The sequence below is a fragment of the Serinus canaria genome, chromosome 1A (genome assembly GCF_022539315.1).
Source record: "Serinus canaria isolate serCan28SL12 chromosome 1A, serCan2020, whole genome shotgun sequence".
NCBI classification, from domain to species: Eukaryota; Metazoa; Chordata; class Aves; order Passeriformes; family Fringillidae; genus Serinus; species Serinus canaria.
In genome coordinates, this window is record NC_066314.1 from 15,422,159 (window position 1) to 15,441,353 (window position 19,195).

General features: G+C 36.1%; 1 protein-coding gene across 1 annotated transcript in view; it reads left to right on the forward strand.

The window, feature by feature from the left end:
- The window catches only part of TBC1D22A (TBC1 domain family member 22A), a 140,029-nt gene that overhangs the window by 8,817 nt on the left and 112,017 nt on the right, over positions 1 to 19,195 (forward strand). The window contains exons 5-7 of the mRNA XM_030238293.2: positions 11,979 to 12,049; positions 16,161 to 16,289; positions 17,421 to 17,483. Of these exons, the coding sequence (XP_030094153.1) occupies positions 11,979 to 12,049; positions 16,161 to 16,289; positions 17,421 to 17,483 (263 nt within the window). The remainder of the gene's footprint in view (positions 1 to 11,978; positions 12,050 to 16,160; positions 16,290 to 17,420; positions 17,484 to 19,195) is intronic.

The following is a 19,195-nucleotide window of genomic DNA, read 5'->3' on the forward strand; positions in this document are numbered from 1 at the left end:
AAGAACTGGTCCTGGCGACTTTGACAAGAGAGACTGCTTGATCTAGTTGCTCTGAAAAGTAACTTTAATATAATGATAAAACAACATACTAAACAGTGTACACCATACAAGGAACGAACTAGAAAAAGCCAGGGTCCAGCGTCTGCAGGAGTATTTATACATTTCTGAAAGGGGTCTAAGCAGAAGATCCAACAGGAAAGAGTGATTTGGAATATTACAATCAATGCAGCAAAATCTATCCAATGGCAATAAAGAGAAGGTGGAACTTTCTGGCAACAATTTGAATAATAGAACTGGAGAAACTTGGGTAGGAGCTCCTGCTTAATTTACAGAGGGTTCTTCCGTGGCTTCAGATTGAAGTTCCCTTCATTATTCAAAGTGACTCCAACACAGTTGCTTGCTTTAAGAGGGGGGGAACAGAACTTTATCTAAGTCATGTGGGGGAGTAGTTCTGAGAAGAATTTTTTCTTTCTTTCACAGACCACTTCATATATATTAGAGGAACAGTACTGCTATGTCTTTCAGGTTTCCATTTAAAGTTTAATTCTTTTTGTTAAACTTGTGTTTAGTAGTCTTGTAAAATGTTTTAGGGAGCTGTTTACTGTGCAAACACAATGTAAATAATGTTGATAAAATTTGATAAAGCAACAAGCAAGTTACTGCATACTTGCAACTTCAGCGCAGCTGATGTATGATGGTTACTAATGTAAGTTTAAAAATTAGCTGATTAAAGCACTTCCTTAATGCCTTTATCTTCAAATCAACTATTTTTCTGTTTTTTTACACATATTTGGTTAATGGATATGTAATTAGATGTAAGAAACATGTTTATTTAAGTAAAATAACAACCAATGGTAAAGTTGGTGTGCTGTGTTCTCTGGATTTAATAAAGCCTCAAGACATTGTAATGCTACTGTTAGGCAACATAATACATGTATTATTTCAGAGTCAAACCAACTAATTTCTTAAGTTGTAAAATTGTTTTGCATGTTAGGGTCACTTTTTTCCCTACTTAGTCATGAAAAATCCCAAGGTGAATAAAATATGTTGAAATTTTAGCATACTACCTTGATAAAAATAATAGAAGGCCCTGTAAAAGCACCCATGAAAATTGTGAAGTATTCCCATCTTAAATTTACTTCAGCTGCTGTAAACATTCAGGAGCACTTTTCATTGTACTTTTTTAAAAACTCATCTATTTTTCTTCCTCCTTTTGACCAAATTTGAAAAAAGAAACCTTTTCAGAGAGTACTACAAACTGCTGAGTTAGGTCCTGTCTCTTAGCTAGTCTTTTGCTCCGGAAGTAGTGGATAATGTTGTGAAGTCTTACAGAACTTGGAAAGACTAGCTGAACTCTTGATTTATCTGGTGGTGACAAAAACTAATTACATAATTTTACAGGTGTTAAAATGCTGTAATCTCAGATTATTTTGTAACAATAGCTGGTTGTCTCTTTGTACTATAATAAAAGAGTTCAAGAGTGGTTCTCTAGAGATTAAATTCAGAAAGAAAACATGTTAGATGTCTCTTTTTCCCATCACAGTGATATTGTTGCAGCAACTTGAAATAGGATTTTCCTATTCATGGTCACATCCATTGCAGATATATATTAAACCTGATCTAACATAGTAATTACCTTTTCTTTCACTTATGGCTCATAAATCTAGTATTCTGTCACCACGGTCTGTTATGTCCTATAAAATTGCTTGCCAAACTGGTGCTGTTGAAAAGTTTCAATAACTTTACAAAATGAATTAATTGAAATGAACTTGATTAATTTTGTTCCCAGCTTCATTAATTTATCTACACTAAGCTACACAGTGATTTATCTCTGTGCTCCCAGTACATCCATGTAATTTAGAATTTCAATGCCCCCTACAGCTGTGAATTACTTGTAGTTGATCGTGTGAGTGCCTATTCTTTCTGTTTGTTGATATATAGTATAAAGTTAACATGTGTCCTACTGCTGCTTCGTGTGATGTGCCATTAGTTATATCTGTCTTTTCAAATTATTATCACCAAAAGGTGTCCTCTGATTCTTGTTCTGTTCTAGTTAGTTTTTTATCTACAAAGCATGCTTTCCTATTTAGCTAATAAAAAAACACTATTAACCGAACAGTATTGTACCGGGAGACTTTAAAACATTTATTTTTAAATTAAGAATCTTCTGAAAGAAATGAATGTTAAATATCCATTATTTTTTCCCTTTTTAGTTACTTGTTGCAGGATTAGTGTTTTGTCTTCATGTTTTCTGTGGGTTGGTCTCATAACTTGTATTTTCATTTAATGGTAAGCATTTATTCTGATTTCTGCTCTGGTGGAATATTTCAATGTAAAGGTATTAATTTATTATTTTTCATTCTAACTAGATGAGAATAGATTCCTTAAATAATTTTGAGAAGATTTTTACTTAGTTTGTTTCTTCAGGATGCATTTCTCTTTCTTTGTCAAGTTGGTAGATTGACATAGTAGTTCCAGATCTGTGCTGATTCTATCGATTGCTCCAGGGTGCAGGACCTTACACTTGCCCTTGTAGAACTTCATGGGGTTTGCCTTGGCCCACCTCTCAAGCCTGTCTGAGTCTGTGGATGGGATGTGCTCCTTCCAGCAAATCCACTGTGTCACAGCTTGGTGTCATCTGCCAGCTTGCTGAGTGTGGGCTTGGTCCCACTGTGATTGTCATCGAGGAAGATACTAAATGCTGTTGGCCCCATATTGGAGCTGCGTGGCACCCCACTCGTTACTGGCTTCCACTTGGAACTGAGCTATTGATTGCAACTCTTTGGATAAGGAACTGATCGAATGTCTGTATCTTACAGCTCATCCCTCAAACAAATCTCTCCAGTTTAGTGGCAAGGATGTTGTGGGGGACTGTCTGAAAGGCTTGCAGAAGAACTCTAGTTTAGTTGTGGATTAGTATTGTTATCTTTTAGCAAGGATTTGTTAATTTTGATTTGAGGGAAGACTCCTTAGTCTTATGTATTTCAAATGCCATCTATCACTAAATTAAATTTTTATTGAGGGGAAAAAAAAGAGTAAGACTGAACAGCTGCAGCTCCTATTAACAAACAAGATAATCTTTTCCTTAAAAGGAACGGAGCCTGTAACCTAAAGGTTTCCTTTTTTTTTTCTTTTTTTTGGTCAAGAGTTTTGGTGTTCAAGTGTGACTCAAATTAATAAATGGGTAAAAGGTGTTGTAAACTACACAGATGAGCCTGGTTCTAAGGTTCTGGACTTCTTGCCTATAAATAGAAGATCTATGTGATTTTTTTGTTGGTATCAGAATAGTTCAGAGACTAACCTGTTTCTTTTTGTGTGGATGTCCACAGAGAACATTTCAGTTTAAAACCATTGATCTGTTCAGAAAAAGAGTGCTCTTAGCACAGTCCTTAAAACTCCCATATTACACTTATGGCTCCATTAACAAAGAGTGGAGTTCTGTACTATGTCTTTTTCCAAGTGGATTTGGATGTAGAGCATTACAGTGGGACCCCTAAGTTCTGCTGATGTGAAGGGGTTACTGTTAAAAAAAATCACTAAATTACCATTCAAATTTCTGTGTACACACAAAAATTGCCTTGGTAGTTACAACTAATTGATCATCAAAAAAGAAAAGAGTTAGAGTTAGCATTCTACTCCAGATTGCAAGAATGATTAATTCAAAGGGTTTTTTGTGTCCGTAAAGTTTTAGCAGAACTTTTAGGAGTTTATTGCACTGATTTTTGATCAGATGTTCAAAAACAGTCTGTGAGTCTTAGTCTTAGGTGAACAATACAGTGAAGAGGGATATTTTAGTCTGTATGAACTGGGAGAAAGAGAAGTACTACGTGATGAAGTGTTCTTGTAGTTTTTTTGTTTGTATGACTGTTTGTTGGTTTGCTTTTGGTGTGCCATCTCCGTTCCTTACCTGAGAGCATCAGGAAAGCTGAACTTTGTGAAACCTGTATTATTCAGTGTTCTCTCTTGAAGTCAGACTAAGGGAGCAGCTTTGCCTCTTCCCATGACGTTTTGCAGACTTTGTGGCATGGGAGGGACTTACCAGGAATGTCACCAACAAGACTGCTGAGAACTCTGATCTTGCTCTGTGTCCTGAAGCTCTTGAACATCAAGATTAGCAATGTACGTGTTGTAATGAGTGGCACATACAGCTTGTAAATCAGTTTATGAAGGCTCAAGGAAGTATAATTAATCCTTTAGGTTTTCTTACCAGCATCTCTTTCATCTCTTTAATAATGTTGGAACATAAGTCATTGTTACTTCGTTAGTAGCATGCCCAGAACTGGAAGAAGTAGATAAAACTTGTCTGGGATGGTAAACACAGTGGAGCAAGTTTCACTGTGTATGTCTGTGCTATGCTGCCTCGCTGTTGCAGATTATTGGTTCAGTTTGCCCTCATGTGTTTTAGCCACAGTGGACAATTACTGTGGATGTGATGTATGTTTGCAGTTAACTGAGAAAAACCTACATGGATTAGAGGTTAAGGGCTAGCCTTATACAGGAGTTTGATATAATAGAACCTAATGTAAAGCTAAACTAAATAATCCTTCCAGTGCAACCGCTGAAGTAAAGACTCATAATTAAATCATTAGGAGCTGCTTTTTTTTTTTTTTTTTTGAACATTCAGAAGAGGGTATGAAAGGTTTTCCTTTAGTTGTACATCTAACTTCCAAAAAGTTAGAAACTGTTTCAATGGCATTAATATAAAAATAAAAACAGTTGATGATGCACAGAAATTGGATGTTTTGGGAGAACTATGAAAAACAACATCTGCTGCTGCTGCAGTTGTTCTCCATTACTTATCATTTCCATCACTGGCTTCACATGTTGCAGGTCTTAGGAATTTCAATAATCTTCTTTTTGCCTTAGTTTTCCTAATCACTTGCTTTCTTTTACCTTGTAACACCAACCTCTTCTGCTTCTGACTTTTTATGTGAAGTAGCGGACAAGATGTACTTTTCTACTCTTTTCTAGCAAAGGCTCTGAAAAGGATCTTACCCTGTATTTACAAAGGTGGATTGGACTTGATTTCCTGTTTCTGCAGCATTCAGAATAACTCTTTGTTCCATTGAGAAGATTAAGGGCAGTGTTTGATTAAAAAAAAAAAAAAATTAATGAAGTGCCTAACAGAGCTATTATTCATTTTGAAAACCAGTTGCTGTGGTTGCCATAGTAATAACAAGCCCTGTATTCAAGTTATTTTCTATATGTACTGCCTGTATTATAATGGGCTGTTGGGGGAGCTGTAGTTCTGTGCATATCTGCTTTTGAAAGAATTTTCCAGCTTTGTATAGGTAAAATATCCAAGGAATTTATGTTGTTGGAACATCAAACATGTAAATCTAGTTTATCGTATCTATCATGGAGTTGCTCATGCAGGCCATGGCTTCATGTAGCCATTTATAGTAATCTCAATGAAATAATAGATGTATCAAAAATGAATAATACATACAGGGAAATTTTGAACTCTTTTAATATTTCTTATTTTTTATATATTTGTAATAGGTAGAATGATTAGCTTGTAGTTCCAAGAAGAATTCTTGTTGACTTGGTTGTTTGCCCTCATGTGTTTTAGGTGTAGTAGGTAATAACTCCAGTAATTGCTTGTACAGTTAAAAGCTGGCAAACTAATGGCATGTTTTCTTTGTAAAATTCCCCATGAAATATTTATGGAATCTGAGAAGTCTTTAAATCTAAATGCAGTAAAAGGATAGTCCTAAAATTTCTGTTAGAGCAAATGCTTTGAACTTTTTCTTCATCAGAGAGAGGGAATGTATCTGTAAATGTATTGTATTAAGCCAGATAAAACAATTTTTTTCCTAAATTAATCATATTAATTTGCAGCATTTTCATACCATATTATACCTTCATAATAAAATATGCTAAAGAAACATTTCTGTGAAAAGTAACTGCTGTCTCCTAAGCAGAAATGAGAGTTGGCTAGTGTGAGAAAATTGAGATACTTTTTGTCTAAAATCTATGGGGATTTATAAATTCTTTCATACCATTGGTCACAGAGTTATGTCAAATAATGAGGCAGCTGAAAAAGAGACTAACAACAATTGGGTTCTTCATAAAGTATCCTTTTAGTTTGGGACAGGGTTTTACAGATACTGTTTTTGGATCTGCCTAATTTCAGCTGGTTCCTTGTTCACATTTTTAACAATTTAATGTGTCTGTAATTGTAATGTTTACAAGTGCTCATTTTCAAAATAATTGTTCTGGAAGTTTAAGAAAATAATAATTGTATTGAAACAAGAATATTTTTGCAGTACTATCTTGATTGAAAATGTGTGCCTGATTTGTAGGTGCTATTAAAACTCTTGCAGAAAATCTGTGCTTGGGAACATACTTAGTGACTCAAAACTAGGATGTCTAATTCCTTAGGAAATCTACAAGGGGGAGGAGTTGCTCTAATGATAATTCATTGAAGTCATGCTTTGACTAGCGAGAATGTAACATTTCAGCCAATGACAAATAGTTTAATAATTAAAATACTAAGTTCATAAAATAGTTCATGTTGGAAGGTACCCTTAAGTCATCTAGTTCAACACCCTTGCAATTAGAAGGGACATATTCAACTAGATCAGATTAGTCCAAGACTGTCACCCAGAGATGGGACATTCACAACTCCTCTGGGCAACCTGTTCCAGCGTTTCACCGTCTTCACTGTAAAAAAATTTCTTCCTTACATCTAGTCTGAAGCCACTGTCTTTCAAATTAAAACCATTACCCTTTGTCATATCAAAACAGACTCTGACAAAAATGCTGTCCCCATTTTTCTTATAAGCTCCCTTTAAGGATTGAAAGGCCACAGCAATGCTGCCCAGAGCCTTCTCTTTTCCAGGCTGAACAGCTCCAACTCTCAGCCTGTCTTTGTAGGAGAGGTGGTCCAGCTGCTGCCTGATGCCACAAGCCAAACAGTTTCCTTTAGTGAAAGTTCTTCATGGTGCAAATACAGCAAGATGCACATGTAATACAGTGTGACAATTTTGTTAGTTTAACAAATAGCATACTTAACAGAAATCATCCAATTAGAAGAACAGTTAATTAAGTAATCTCCTGTTTTGGTTCTGCCCCTCATTGAAGTTGCCCCTAGCTTCTAACCCCACCTTTATTGTGGGCTTATTATATATACAATATATAATGAAAAAATAGTGGTTCACACTATAGAGGGAAGACTAAGTAAGATTCCAGGAAGGTTAGCTTTTATTGTTCTAACATTTAGGTAAGGGGGTAGGAAAAGCACTGTGGTTAGTTAGGACCTATATAACTATATAATAGTAGTTTACAGAGCTACAAATATATGGAAAATGTATAAACCCCAAAAATCTGTTTAGCATTACAGCCCCTTGATTATCTTCATGGCCCTTTGGAGTTATTCCAAAAGGTCCATGTCTTTCTCTTACTGAGGACTCTAGAGCTGGATGCAGTACTCCATGCCCACCTGGAAGTCTCACCTAAGTAGAGAGTAGAGGGGGCAGAATTACCTCCCTTGACCTACAGGCCATGCTGCTTTTGATGCAGCCAGGACATATTTGGCTTTTTCACCTGTCCAGCCAATTGTCCACCAGTACCTGCCAGTCCTTCTCCCATGTTTATTGCCCTGATCCCTCCATCCCCTGGCCTGTGTTCGTACTGTTTGATTGCCCCAACCCAGGTGCAGGACCTTTCACTTGTTCTTGTTAAACCTGATAACATTTCCATGATCCCACTTCAAGTTGTCCAAGTCCCTCTGCATGGCATCCCCGCTCTCAGGTGTGTCAACCATATGACTCAGCTCAGTGTCATCTGCAAATTTGCTGAGGGTACACTTGATCCCACAGTGTGTGTCACCAACACGGAATGACAGTGGGCTCAGTATGACTTCCTGAGGGGCAGCGCTCATCAATGATCTCCATCTCAACATGGAGCCACTGACCATTACTCCCTGGATGTGCTCATTCAAGCAATTCTTCATTCACCAAAGAGTCCTCCCATCAAATCCATTTCTGTCTCCAGTATAGAAAAGGATTTTCTGGGGGACCATGTCAAAGGCTTTACAGGTCTAAACAGATGACACCTGTAAAGCCTTAGCTTGTCCATTGATTAGTCACTCCATTGTAGAAGGCCAAAATGCTGCTTAGACTGTTCTGGTCAGCTATGCTGGCTGACTCAAATCACATCACTGTCCTGCATGTGCCTTCACAGAGCCTCTAGGAAGGTGTTCTGTTGTTCCATGATCTTCCCAGGCACAAAAGTGAGGCTGACCAGGTAATAGACCAAGTGAGTATTCTCCAGGGTCCTTTTTAAAAAAAAAAAAAAAAATTAAGTCTCTAGTGTCTCAAGGTAACCTGAGAATTGGAATATGAGTATTTCAATTATATGTAGTTACTTGATTTTTAGGAACTCACCAGTTGAGCCATTTGTAAGAATAAAGCCCATCTTAAAGATTGTAATAGAGACACTTGCCGTAAAATTTAGTTATGACTAATAGAATGTAGTTAATGTATTTTAACAGCAGTATTAGAATTTAGCTTCACTGGCAAGAGTACCTAAAATGGTACTCTTGTGTATATGCTTCAATTTTTTTTCCTCATCACCAGAAGCACTTTTGTTTTATGTTATAGTAGGGTTAGACTAAGTCTTCCAGGAGCAACTTTGGTCCTGCTGTTGTAATTGCTGTTGGAAAAGGCAGGGTCCTTTGTTTTCTTTCCTCTTGTTTTGATGATGAACCATCAGAGGAAACCATAATGTAATTTGATGTTTTAGCAGTAGTGTCATGCAAGGGTCAGACTTTGTGCTTTTGGAGTTTGCTACTACACCTGATAAGAATTCTTGCATAGCCCCTTTGAGTTTTACTGTGGGCTCTTTGTCACTGGCAAAATAGTAGTTGAGTGCACTGTAATGGAAAGTAAGGGCCAGAATTCTGCATGTGTTTTTGGATTAGTCTGGGATCCTGGAATTTTGGAAGACTATGATATAGGACAGCAGTCAGTGTAAAAAAAATAGAACTATCACATACCCAGGGCTAATGGTTTGTAATGGAACTGACTTAACTCTCAGTTGTGCAGTCATCTGTCTAACAGTCCTCTGTCCTGAAAGCAATTACTGTACCACTTACGAAAGCAAAACCAGAAACAAAAGCCTTGAGAAAGTTGAGAAGGATGGCATGACAACAGAGCAGAGGAGGTTATTAAATACAATAGAAGGTTATTAAATACAATCCAAAAGGTAAAGTTCTGTGTCAGATAAGGAGAGCAGAGCAGAATATGAATCCTATCAGGCCGAATGAATGGAAGCATTTCTAAAAGAGAGTTTGAGAAATAACTTAGAAACATATAAAAACTAGCTTTAAATAGTTTTTCTCAGATACGCTGGGAGAAGGAACACTGCTGAAGATTTTGTAGGCCCAGCAGACAATCTAGGTGTAAAAAGGGCTCCCAGAGAGGATAAGACAGTGGCAAAGCAACATAAATGATTATTTGTGTTCAGCATGGAAGAACTATTCACTCCCAAATCCTACGCGACGGGTAAATAGAGAATCTGTTTCAAATAAGTGTTATGTTGTAAAAAAACCCCCATTGTTTGTCCCTGGTTTTCACTTCGATGACCAGTGCTGAGATTTCCTTCCAGAAAGAACAGTCCTTTTGAACTCACTGCCATAGTGTGTGATACTGTTTGGAATTACGTGATAGCCCAAGCTATCCCTAATTAAAGGAAATGTATGTTCATTGCAGAGTAGGATCAGGAGGGGAGGGAGGGAAAATAAGCTGTGTTCCAATTTGCTTGTGTATTTCCTATCTTTGGCCTTAAATGAGTTACTTAGAAGTAAGTGGAATTTTTGTACTGGGTGATTTGGGATGATCTGTCACTCAATTAATCATATGCTTCACATTTCTGATTGTGACAGTAGATCTGCATATTTTCCCTTTTTATACTTTTTCTTACTTTACATGTGCTGTTTTCAGAGGTTGGTATCATGTTTGGGTATGGATTCCTACTGAGGTGAGTTAAGGGTGGAGCAAAAATATGGAAAGGTGAAAGATTAGAGTGGGTTCGGTGGGAATGGAGTTGAGAATGGACAACTGTGTTACTAGAAAACAATAAAAGCAGTTGCTGAGTTACAATTTATTTTCTATTTTCTTCATATACTAATTACATACTTTATAAATGGTATGATTTTGCATAAAGGTAGCCAAAACTTGAAACTTGAGCAAAGTGTTAAGGAAGTAATAAACTAATGCACAAGATTAGTTTTCATTCAGCCTGGACAGAAATAGATTAGCCCCAGTAAAGCATATTTGTTCATCAATACTGCGCAAGGACGAGTAGAGCAGGAATATGCACAGTTGGAGGTTTTGCTTTTGAAGACTTGGTATTAAAACAACTGGAGCTAACTGCCATGCTTTGGGGTGGAAGGGAAATACATATGTAATTTTATAGATTGTTTACTTAAGACAGATATTATCTCTTTTTTATTGTTTTTGTTCATAAATGACACAAAATACTATTTTTCTACTCTGGCTCATATTATATGTTTATCTTGCCTTCACATCTTCTGACCAGTTCCTGCTTTTCTGGCTTTCAGGAGAATATAACCAGTGATATTGTTACTTATGCTGTAGTGCTTCATATGGTGGGGATTTACTTGGAATCAGACCATGGGTGGGATTGCAGAAGTGGTAGGGGCTGCAAGCCAATACTAAAGCTGCTTGGAGATTGAGCAAACTCCCTGGGGTGTGGAGAACTACAGTAGGTGATGTGAGAAAATGCTGTATGTAACAAACCACAGTGTGAGAAGCTGACACAAGTTGTAGATGGCACCCTATGGTATGCCTGGATTTCACAAGCATTCAAGGGGGAATTGTGTGAAAGGTGCCCAGACAGTGCCATTGTATGGAGAGAAGTACTGAGAGATCACTTAGGGAAGTGCAGTGTAACAAGACCAACAGTGCCTGATAATAATTTCAGAAATGCCATATTTAGGTATAGCAGTAGCAAAACTGGGACCATGAAAGGAAGAAATAATTGGAGTGGTTTGTTAAATGGGGCAGAGAAAAGGATATAGAAGCGTGCCAGGAAAAGAAGATTAAAAAATGGGAAACAAGGTTAAGGGATGTGACCAGCTGCTGTCTGGGGTTCGTGTTGGGCAGCTTGTGTGTGATGGTCACAACTGGAGTATGACAATAAATTAAACTTTTTCAGTTGCTTATTGTACCTTTTCTCATTGAATCCTTGTGTTTGCTGTGACGGCATACTCATAATAAAGTGTATTTGTTGTGCCAGCCTGTGACTTCTCGAATTTATCTCTTAATCTGTGCTTATTCTCTGTACAAATTCTGCTTTCATTGTTTCTTTGGACACTGAACTCTAGTAGTGTCATGTTTTTCTAATGTTACTGATCCTTTGGTCATTTTTTTATTCTTCCAATGCCTCTCAACTCCTTGAGAGGAAGAATAAGGGGGAAATTTATTGTGAAATGTGAAATTTCTTGGGGTTATGTGTATAAGCATGCTTTCATGCTTCCTCCATCCATGCATATTTAGTGTGCAGCAGTACTGCAAGCTTCTTAATGTTTTTTGAAAGCATATGCTGCTGCTCCTTATTTTGTGTAGACTTTATTAATATTACAGCTGCTTTACCTGCTTTGATACACTGTATTCCTTTCACATGTATCTCAAAAATGCTTGGAAGAATAATACATTTATGTAGTAAGTTGCCAACTGTGACAGTAGAAGGCCTGTATACCAAACAGTAATGCTGAGAAATACTCCAGAGAGTTACCTTATCACACTCAGTACCTAATACCATCAGTGTCACTATGGATAGCAATTATCCAGTATTTTATTAATTCATTAGGGTTGCCCTATATTTCTGTAATTGCTGGATTTTCTAAGAAGACCATTGTTGTGAGTGCATCCATGCTAATTTGAATGTGTCTGTGTATGTAAATTGGTAGTAATTTCCTCGCTTCTCATGAAACCATTGTGTTTTAATAGATGAATTGCGAAAATTGAGTTGGTCTGGCATTCCCAAACGGGTTCGTCCAATTGCATGGAAACTTCTTTCAGTAAGTTATATTCTTTTTTATTTTGTTCTTCCTCTGCATTTAGTGCTAATAGCTTTTTCAAGTGTTGCAAATGATTTTGCATGAATTGTAATCCATCAGTGATGGTTGGAAACGTGTCTTGTGCTGAATTGTAATGGAAGTTATGTTCTTTTACTCACTTTCAGGATTAATCTATCAAATTAGAAAGGAGTGGGATGAGAAGCAGTAGTAAATCATGCCAGCTGTATATCTTTATTTTTCAGCCTGGCTTTCTGTGAAAGAAGGGCTTGTGATAACAGTGGCTTCTTTCAACCAGTTTTAATGGAATGGTGGAGAGTTCAAAGACAAGTACATTCTTAACAGTTTTCTTGAAAATAGACACATAGTAAGAAAAGCAAAGACTATCAACATTCTATGAAAGGCTTCATTCTGACTTCACATTAAAATAACTGCAAGGAAGGATTAATACTGTAGTGAGGAAAATCAGTGATAGCATCTATAGGTTTTTTTGGCTGATTCTTCTATAGTGCTTTAAGATGAACAACTCTGAACAACTGTGTCAATTGAGTTGTGGCATTGGGTCTCCTGTGAGGCAGTTCAGAGACAACCTCATTAAAAAGCTAATCACTTTTCTGTGGTGTGAGTTTTTGGCTGGCTGAGCACTCTGATCTTTTCCTTATGGCCAGAGGATATTGCAGTGGCTGTAGCTTGGGAGTAGGTTGGCTGAAGTACCATGGAGGTGTTTCAGTTGGGCATGTGGGAGAAGCTTGTGGAAATATGTGATTCACTGGGTTTGGTGTTACAGAATAGTATTTTTTTCATCTTGCTGTTTGCACTATGTTTAAAAAGTTCTTCTGCAAAAATGTAGCTCTTCATAGAGGTATTTTTCATGTCTATCTTTTCAGCTATAATGTTTGTGATGACAACTGGTTAAGCATTTTAGCTGTTGTTTGTCTGCCTGTGGTTGGGAGAAAGTTTATGAGGATATTTGTATAAAAAAGAAGCAGAATTCTCTTGATGTCTGCTCTCCAGAGGCTGTGAAAGACACATTCTCGGCAAATCTTTGTGCATTTAAGAACTGTTTAAAATTCTGAATTATACACACACACCAGTTTAGCACTGTCGAATTTCACAGAGAGTAGACTTAAATAGCTTTGCTTTTTATAGAATAATTCTGTAGGGAATGCAGAGTATTTACTTCAGATTGACACTGATTTCCAGTGACTGAAAGAGTCTTTCTTGTTGATGAGTTCTACTAAATTTGCAGCTTAGTTCCTTCTAATGCTAAATGCAGATGCAGTTTAATGGGGGATATTCAAATATCCTGCTGTAATTGAAATTAAACATGGAGCTTACAATTTATTTTACTTCTGTTTCCAAAGCTATACGTGATTTTGGTTGTAAAAAAGGCATTTTTTTTCTCTTGAAGTTTAGGATGTCTGTTTTAAAAATACTAAAAGTAAGAAAAATTATGGCTAACTCAAAGTTGACTTTGAAACGTAGTAAGCTGAAGCATAAGCATTTAAAGTTCTGAATCAGAAGACTGACACTGGCGTTTAGAGAGTTGGAATTATGCAAACTATAAAAATATAAAATGAGCTGACTCTTCTTGCTTTCTTGTAAGAGCATAGGCTTTCCAGGAGCTTTAACTTAAATCCAGAAGTTGGTTTTAGTTTAGTATTCCTGGTCTAGAAAAATGTCTAAGTGTAGAGTTCTCTTCTTCATTTGCTTTAACAATTCCAGAATCTATTCCAGTTCAATTTGCAACTTCATCTTGCCATATCTCTGGAAAAAACTACTTTCAGATTACTTTTTTTTGTACTTTAGCAATTAAGTGGATTTTTTTTTTTTTTATGTAAGAGATTTATGAAAGTGGCTTTTTTTGTTTGGTTGGTTTGTTTTTTCCTACCTCCAAATGGCAATATATTGAAAATTCTTAGCTTTTCTTAAGTAAGTCCTGCTGTGATTTCTTATGTGGTCCTCATTTAGTATGTTTTGGAAACTCAAAGACAAGTCTTTTAGTAATCATTACTTTTCTCTACTGTAAGGCAGCATTTTCTTTCATCTTCTTTCCCAAGTGGGAAAGAAAAGTGCTTTCAGTTTTTTTGGTCATAAGCTCCACCATGCTTTTCTGGTGGTAACCTAATAGTGACCTACTGTTAATGTCCCAGGTAAGGGGGACTAATAATGATAATCCCAGGGAGTGTTTAAAGCCCGGTTGGATGGAGCTCTGAGCAACCTGGTCTAGTGGAAGGGTGGTTGGAGCTAGATGATCTTTAAGGTCCTTTCCAACACAAACCATTTTATGATTCTATACAGTCACCAAGAGCTCCTGGGGAAATACATGTTCCTAAAAATCAAGTGATATTTTGATTAAAGATGTGTTGCAATACCAAAAAAACAACCAGAAAACTGAAGAAACCAAAGTATAGTTATAGTTTTAGTATATGTTAGTTTCAAAATAATTCAAAAGTCTTATTTAAAAGGCCCAGACTTAATTTTTTTCTCAGGGAATGGAGTAAACTTGGTGGTATCTGAGGCAGATGATGATTGTCTTGTTTGTAAAACCAGCATAGAAATTGGAATTCTAAAAATATGATTTCAGAAATTGAACTGTTATTTGTTACATAGTCAGCATGTTAATAATGTTAACAAGTGTTTTGATGAAGACAGTTTTTCACTTTAATACTCTGTTGATGTTTTGCATGTCTACTGGTAACAACATATATATATAAAAAGACATGATTTATTTTTAAAATATAGCAAAAATGTTCAACACACTGTACCTAAACAGCAAGAAGAGCTATACAGGCTCTCTTCTCTTTTGGATAACAAAACCAAAGATATGTTTGCAAAAGCCTTTGGAGGAAATTAATGAATAAATGGATTAAACTCTCCACCAATTTATTTGCTGCTGATATGTTGCAAGCCTTCCCAACTTTTGAAAATAAAACCTAATTTGTAAAGTGAACAGGAAACACAACATGTCGAATGAAAGATTAATTCAGTCTTTGAAACTGAAGAATGGCAAAAAGACTTGCTGAGAAAGTACCGGTGTGCTTCAAACAATCACATTTGATTTTAAAAATAAATTCTTTTCTAAAGCAACCAACTAAGATATCCTACAGGGAAGAAACCACTACTGTTGAGAATAAATGGGAACACTACTGTTGAGAATAAATAAATTTTATTCAGTGAAATTATTGAATAAATTCAATATTTAACACAAATCACTGGGATAGGATATTAAATGTCAGACAAAGTCTTTAGAAAAAAGTGAAGCTGGTGAAGTTTAAAGTACTTAGAATCAAACACAAGTCTGTATATCTTAAAGGAACTCGTTTTGCCAAAGAAAGTACCTCTTAAGGTATCTGAAAAGTAATATGGCTTGTATACTTATTCTCCTGTCATTATAAATGAAGTAATTAAAGTGTACAGGGATAATATTTTTAATGCTTTTAATATAGTATCATAGAATTGTATAGGTTGGAAAAGACCTTTAAGGTTGTGCAGTCCAACCATAAACTCAGCACTGCCAAGTCTACCACTGAACCGTGTCCCTAGGGGCCACGTCCTCCTGTCTTTTAACTACCTCGAGGGATGGTGACTCAGCCACTTCCTCGGGCAGGCTGTTCCAGTGCTTGATAATCCTTTGCATGAAGAAGTTTTTCCTAATATTGAATCTAGGCCTCCCTTGCTAATGTATATAATTACTACTTAAAGGCAATTGAGTTAATACACAGTGTTTAAAAATTAATAAAATTGCTCCAGTGCTGTCCATGTAGAAATTAAGGAACTTGCATGTTATTAAATTTACCTAAATTTATTTGTTTAAGCTTTTCTCCTCAAAACTCAATACCATCTTAGTATTTTTGATGAGAAATTGCATTTTGGAAAAAAAAGAAGAAAAGGCAAAGAAAGAAACAGCTGTTTTTATAAGATGTTTGTATCTGAACTTTTATATGAGTTGGAGGGATCAGAAAAAACAGTTAAGTAAAGGATTATTTAGATTTGTGTGGGAGTACATGGCACTGTGTCAGTTTGTTAGATCTCCTGTCACATGTAATCAAATGCCAGCAGTGCTTTTTGTAAGGCAAAGAATAATATCTTTATAATTTCACTGCTTTTTCAGGGCTATCTTCCTGCAAATGTGGACCGAAGAGAAAGCACTTTACAAAGAAAACGCAAAGAGTATTTTGCATTTGTTGAACAATACTATGATTCCAGAAATGATGAAAACCATCAAGATACCTACAGACAGGTAGAACACCTGATTGAATTGACTTTTATCTACAGAACACTTGCTAAAGCACTTAAAGATTATTTTTGAACTTTGCTGCTGTTTTTCTCTGTTTCTTTAATCTTATCAGATAGACAGCCCTCTAATAATTTGCCTAATATTTGAAAAATATGAAGTAGTTTTCATCTGAAATTCGAAATAGTGGATTTCTTTTAATGTTAGCATTTGTGTTGCCATGGTTTTCTATTTAAAAATAGTTGTATTTTCAAATCTTTCATCTCCTGCTCAAACCCTCTTTCAAGTAAGTGAAGATGGACAGGGAAAGTACAACAGTGACTGTTTCTTACTGGCTGCAAACTTCTGCATAAGAGGTTGAAACTGTATGTAATGTGCAATAAACATAGAGGTGTCAAACTTTCAAACTCACCCAGATAAGCAGATAACTTTTCTTCAAGTTTTGTATTGAAATGAGTAGTTTGTAACAATGAGCAATGATACTTCAGCCTTCCCTGGGACAGAAGAATCTAAGGTCTTTCTTTCAACTTCAAGACTAATCTTTAGTAGCAAGAAGTATGTAGCATCACTAACAAGTCTTGTGAATAGAAGACAAAATCATCACTTGAGCACTCTGTTGCATAAAAGTCCTTTGCGAAGTTTGCAATAAAAACCTTAAGGAATGCTGGTATTTTTGTGCTCTCTTCGTGATTGTCAAATACATTAAAATAGGTGCTAAACTCTTCTTTCACCTTTGGACTTGAGGATCTTACAGGTCTTTTCCATCCTAAATGATAGTGGCAGTTGAATGTGACTTCACAGAAGTAGTAGTATGTGTTTACTCATAATTACCCTAAGGTAATGAGTATTGCCAATATGAGTATAATTTGGAAATAATTAAAATGTGATGTAAAGATCCTAGAATGTGCTTTTATGTATGTGTTTTTAAATTTTGCTTCATTGAAAGATTAACTTAAAGATTTGGCTGTATGTTTTGAAATGCAGTAAAAATCCTTGTTGTCCCAAAAGTAATGATACAATGGAATTACAGCTAGTAGTGTAAACCAGTAGAATTATTTAAAGTATCATGTTGCTTAGAATTACTTAAGTATCATGTGCTGTTGGTTCCTTTTACAGTATTCTTCTTTGTCTAATTAGATCCACATAGATATACCACGCATGAGTCCTGAAGTTTTAAGACTTCAGCCCAAAGTAACAGAGGTAAGAATGATATATTTTCTTTTTGTTAGAGGAAACATTCTATTAATGAATCTGATATCACAGTTTGATTAATAATTAGATTACACTTGCTATTTTGACTTCAGAACAAGCTTAAAGAAGTAAAAAAAATTAGGACATATAAGTATAGGTTAGGAATAGCAGTGTAAGTGTGAGTAATAAAAGCAAAGGCTCCTCATTGATTTCCTGTATTGAATCTGTCAGTTTTTATTGTGGTCTTGTGCCCTTGAGGGTTTTTTCCCCCGTTTTTTTCCTTTTTATATATTTTGTTAATAGCCTTCTTAAGTAATCCAGAATGTAGTCCTGTGGTTTCATGTATTTGTCAAAATTATTTAGGGTCTGGAAGTTCTTAGAGTGTTCCACTTGGGAAATTCTCCTTTTTGAATTTGTGGCATGACTGGTTTGAATGCCTTATCTGATTTTGCATCCTTGTAAGTTTTGTATGTTGAGTACACTATTTAAATTGTCTTACAACTATATAATTAATGTAAATATATAATAATGTGATTAATGGTAAATGTATTAATCAAATTGGCCTGTATTGTTGGGGAATTGAATCTCATGGGGGCTTTTCATTGTGAAGTGTATTGGTCATAAATAAAAGCGATGGTGTGGATTAACCTTTTTCAATTATTTAGTTTAATTCTTCTAACTTACTCTCCTTTCTAATGGTTCTGGTTAGACCTTCAAATGTATTGCCATGAAGCTTCTGTTCATACAATTATAAATCTAAATAGAACATAGTCTGGTAGTTCATTGTGAGAACTTGCAGAACTAGCTTTCATTTGGTTTTCCATTGTTTCAATTATTTGTTTATTGGCATTGCTCTCCTACACATTGGAGAATTGGTTTGAAGAAATGGCCTAGTACAGTGTTTCAAAAGAAAAACCTATAAATATAGGGCTTTCCAATTGCCTTCTTCATGCTGTTACTTGGGCTGTTCTAGGGATGAATTGAGGAGTAGTATAAGTACAAGCAAGGGACAAGAACAAAGCGATACTGGTAAGAAATAAGCTATTAAAGAAGTTAGTTCGATCAGTGGGCTACTGAGAGAATGGGCTTGCATCTGTCTTTTCTTCTCTCTCTGTGATCTTAACCAAACTCTGCTTGCTTAATGCCATTGTAAAAAACATGCTGAAAGGGTCATACCACCCAATTTCTCCAATGTTTCTTTCTCTTGCTTTCTGAGTTTCTGGAGACCTACCATAGCACCACCAAATCCCTCAGCCCCACAGAGATCCTTGCCTTCTCCCAAGGGCTCTTGCAGATAGGGTGTGTTGTTCCCAGAGCCGATTCTTCAAGAGAGGGAGAAGACTGGTACTGGTCTCTGGTGAGCAGCAGTCACTCCCACCTTTTTAAGGGGGGATTGCAAGGGCTATAAAGAGGAGAGGGGAATCAGAGTAAAGGTCAAAGACAGGTTTTAAAGGATGACACTATGTGCAAAACCATTGTTGTTGTGGTTTTTATGGTGAGTTTTGTACGTACTTCTGATGCTGCAAAGGTTTAGAGTAATGATACCACTCCTGGGAAGAATCTCCCATAGAATGAGATAAGGAGACTGTTGTTGATGGAACTGGACAAAAGCACTGGTTAAAGCTTCAGAAAGACAGCACATGTGTAAACCTCACAGTCGCCTGACTTAAATTTTCAATTGCTGCTATTCCAATATTTTTTCTGTTCCTGGTGGTATCAGT